This window comes from Arachis duranensis, unplaced genomic scaffold, assembly GCF_000817695.3.
Source record: "Arachis duranensis cultivar V14167 unplaced genomic scaffold, aradu.V14167.gnm2.J7QH unplaced_Scaffold_102256, whole genome shotgun sequence".
NCBI classification, from domain to species: Eukaryota; Viridiplantae; Streptophyta; class Magnoliopsida; order Fabales; family Fabaceae; genus Arachis; species Arachis duranensis.
This window is the reverse complement of record NW_026263720.1, coordinates 8922-12066: the sequence shown is the minus strand read 5'-3', so window position 1 is coordinate 12066 and position 3145 is coordinate 8922. Positions and strand designations below refer to the sequence as shown.

Genomic DNA, 3145 nt, shown 5'->3' with positions numbered 1-3145 from the left:
CGATGAACATAACCATGACATGTTGGAGGCCAGGTTCAGGGGAATGATGCGGTCTCACCGGGCAATAAAAACGGGGGATTTACACCAGATTTAATACTATGAGAAGCTCTGGCCTTCGAGTTCCGACAATATTTCGGGCTTTTGCAAATCAAAGTGGTGGATTCGAGATGGTTGGGTTTCAGGTGAAAGACATCTATAATGCAATTGAGAAGCAAAGAAGAGCTGGAGCAAGCGACACGGATAATGCACTCAAGTATTTACAAATGTTGAAGAGGCGTGACCCCTGTATGTTTTGGAAGTATTCGTTGGATGAACAACGGAGGCTCCACAATATATTTTGGTGTGATGGTGCAAGTCAGTATGATTTCAATGTTTTCGGAGATGTTATGGGGTTTGATGCAACGTACGGGAGGAATAAGTACAAATGTCCCCTTGTGATATTCTCTGGCGTGGATCACCACATGCGCACTGTTGTGTTTGGATGTGCGGTTCTCTCAAAGGAAGAGGAGGAAAGCTATGTGTGGTTGCTTCGGGCATTTCTGGAGGCCATGAAAGGAAAGGCTCCTAAGTCCGTTATTACCGACGGTGATCAAGCCATGAAGAGTGCGATCAAAGCTGTATTTCCAGAAGCACATCATAGATTGTGCAGCTGGCACTTGCTACGCAATGCGACCGCTCGAGTAGGTATTCCACGGTTTATGACCAAGTTTCGTCTTTGTTTAATGGGGGATTTAGAGGTCGATGACTTTGAAGATATATGGAATGATGCAGTTGAAGAATTTGGGTTGCAACAAAATTCATGGGTCAAGGATATGTATGAGAAGAAACATATGTGGTCGAATGCCTACATTAGGGGTAAATTCTTTACTGGGCTTAAGATAACATCAAGGTGTGTGGCACTGAATATACAGATAGGGAATTTTAATTTATACATAGCAGCTACAACTTGAGGGAATTTATTGAGCATTTCCAACAGTATTTAGAGTTCATGCGTAGGAGATTAGTGGTTGCTGATTACAAATCTGCTTATGGAGAACCGGTTGTGAAAACAAGATTAGAGGAGTTAAAGCGGTTTGCAGCAGCAGTATACATACGAGAGGTCTTTGTCTTATTTCGGGAGGTGTTATTACTAGCTAGCAATGTCAGAGTAGTTTCTTCGAAGAAGACAAGCACGTGTACATTGTTTGAGGTGGCCATGTATTGCCAAGGTAGATCATGGAACGTTTCGTGGGGGGAGATAGATGATGAATTCAGATGCTCTTGCCTGCGCATGGAATCTTTTGGAATCCCCTGTGTCCACATAGTTGGTGTGCTTGTTAGACTTAACATGGTTGTTATTCCAGGTAGTCTTATACTGGGTCGTTGGACAAAGAAGGCAAAACAACCACCGATAAATAACCATGTTTTTAGTGGAGAGATTCCTGATGCAGCCTATATGAGTATGCATGCGGCAATGCTCGATGACTGTAGAGAACTGGTAAAGCTTTCTTGTAGTAACTTTGAGGATTACTTCGAGGTGAAGACCAAAATAGCTAATGAACGAGACGCGTTAAGAGAAAAGATCCGAAAAAGGTTGGCGACCACTGCTGAGGGCGGGGGCGATGATGCGTCAATACACGATCCTCCAAGAGCCAGACATAAAGGGTGTGGTCGTCATGTTGTGACGACTCGTGGGAGGTACCGGCGTGTCCAACGTTGCAGAAAGTGTGGCAAGGCTGGCCATAATGCTCGCAGATGCGCAACCGGGAATGGTGACGACACCACGCATGAATTAGATGCTTTTGGATCATCGCACAACATGGACGAATCACAAGAAGCCGATGCTTCACAACAGATGGAGTACGATGATCTGAGCTTCTAAACGAGGTTGAAGAGGTATTACCTTATTTTACATTACTGTTTTATTATTGATTGAATTTCAATCCGTTCTCTGTGGTTGCTCATTCCACAATTATACACACCAAAGCCTAATGATAGCCAAATGGGACAAGTTGCACAAGTCCTACAGCTTTATATTGTTATTAAAAAAATTAGATGAAGGGATTGTTTCATTACTATTGTCATTGAAATTGAAAATTCACTAATATATCAATTCAAAAGCTGATATATTAGAAAAAGTTGGATATAAAAGGTTCTTTTTTATCAATTTCTGCTGACTTCTGTATAAGTATTAATATTTAGTTGGATACTTAATAATAGGCAACAAGCTTTTATCTGTTCCTGCCCAAACATAATGTTCTAAGTGAGAATTAGTTATTGACAGTTGCATGTTATGACTCTTTTGTACTATGATTCCAAATTATTTGTTGCATGAAATGTATTTCGGACATACTAAAGATGTTATGTTTTACAACAACTGTATTCAGAGTCTGTCATTATCTTTTGAACTATGATTACATATGTATGTGATAAAACTCTGTACCATACATATATAGCGGCTAAAGTATTTGAGTTCTACCAATTCTTATATAGACTTATGTAGAAAGAGATAGAATTGTTACAAATCCTCTGTGCAAGTCCTTTAGTATTTGCATGTTTATTTTATAACTTTATTTGTAGTTATATCTGTAGGAGTATAGATAAGGTTGGGGCTTTTAAGCAATTCTAGTTCAATATTAGATAGAGCAGATAGTTAAAGAAGGCTGACTTCCCTGTGACTTTGTTACTTGTGTAATTTCCCTTTAGGTTATTCGTTGAATTGCTTGAAAAGTCTTTTCCTAAAATTGGTATGATGTGTTGAATTGAAGAAAAGATCACATTGTTGGATTGAAGTTGAGTTTCTTGTTTCTCCAATTTTTCTGCAGTTGGATTGAGGTTGACTTTCTTGTTTTCCCAATTTTCTTATGCATTTGCAGAATTGCTGCTAGAGGACTACAGCAACCAAGCAGGCCCTTATCAAACAGTTGTCCATGGTAGGCGCATCACTACAGGAGAATTTTGAGACTATGACTAGCATAGTGTTATCTTATGTATATGATGTGGGCACAACGAAGAACGAACTTTACAACTTCACTTTGTTAATGTTGTACTACTTAACTTTGTTACTGTTGATGGTAATTTGTGTGTATCATTTTAACAGAATCAAAACCTGGCTTTGTTAACAAAGAAGGGTTCCAATGTGTTTTTTGACATTTTAATGATATAC

The 3145-nt window shown here is 39.3% G+C and overlaps 1 protein-coding gene across 1 annotated transcript; it reads left to right on the top strand.

Moving 5' to 3' along the window:
* Window positions 1-98: 98 nt before the first annotated feature.
* LOC107472446 (protein FAR1-RELATED SEQUENCE 5-like) lies at window positions 99-1861 on the top strand. Its single transcript, XM_016091977.1, has 2 exons — window positions 99-889; window positions 940-1861. The coding sequence occupies exons 1-2, from the start codon at window positions 99-101 to the stop codon at window positions 1859-1861; spliced, it is 1713 nt and encodes a 570-aa protein (XP_015947463.1).
* The last annotated feature ends 1284 nt before the right edge of the window (window positions 1862-3145 follow it).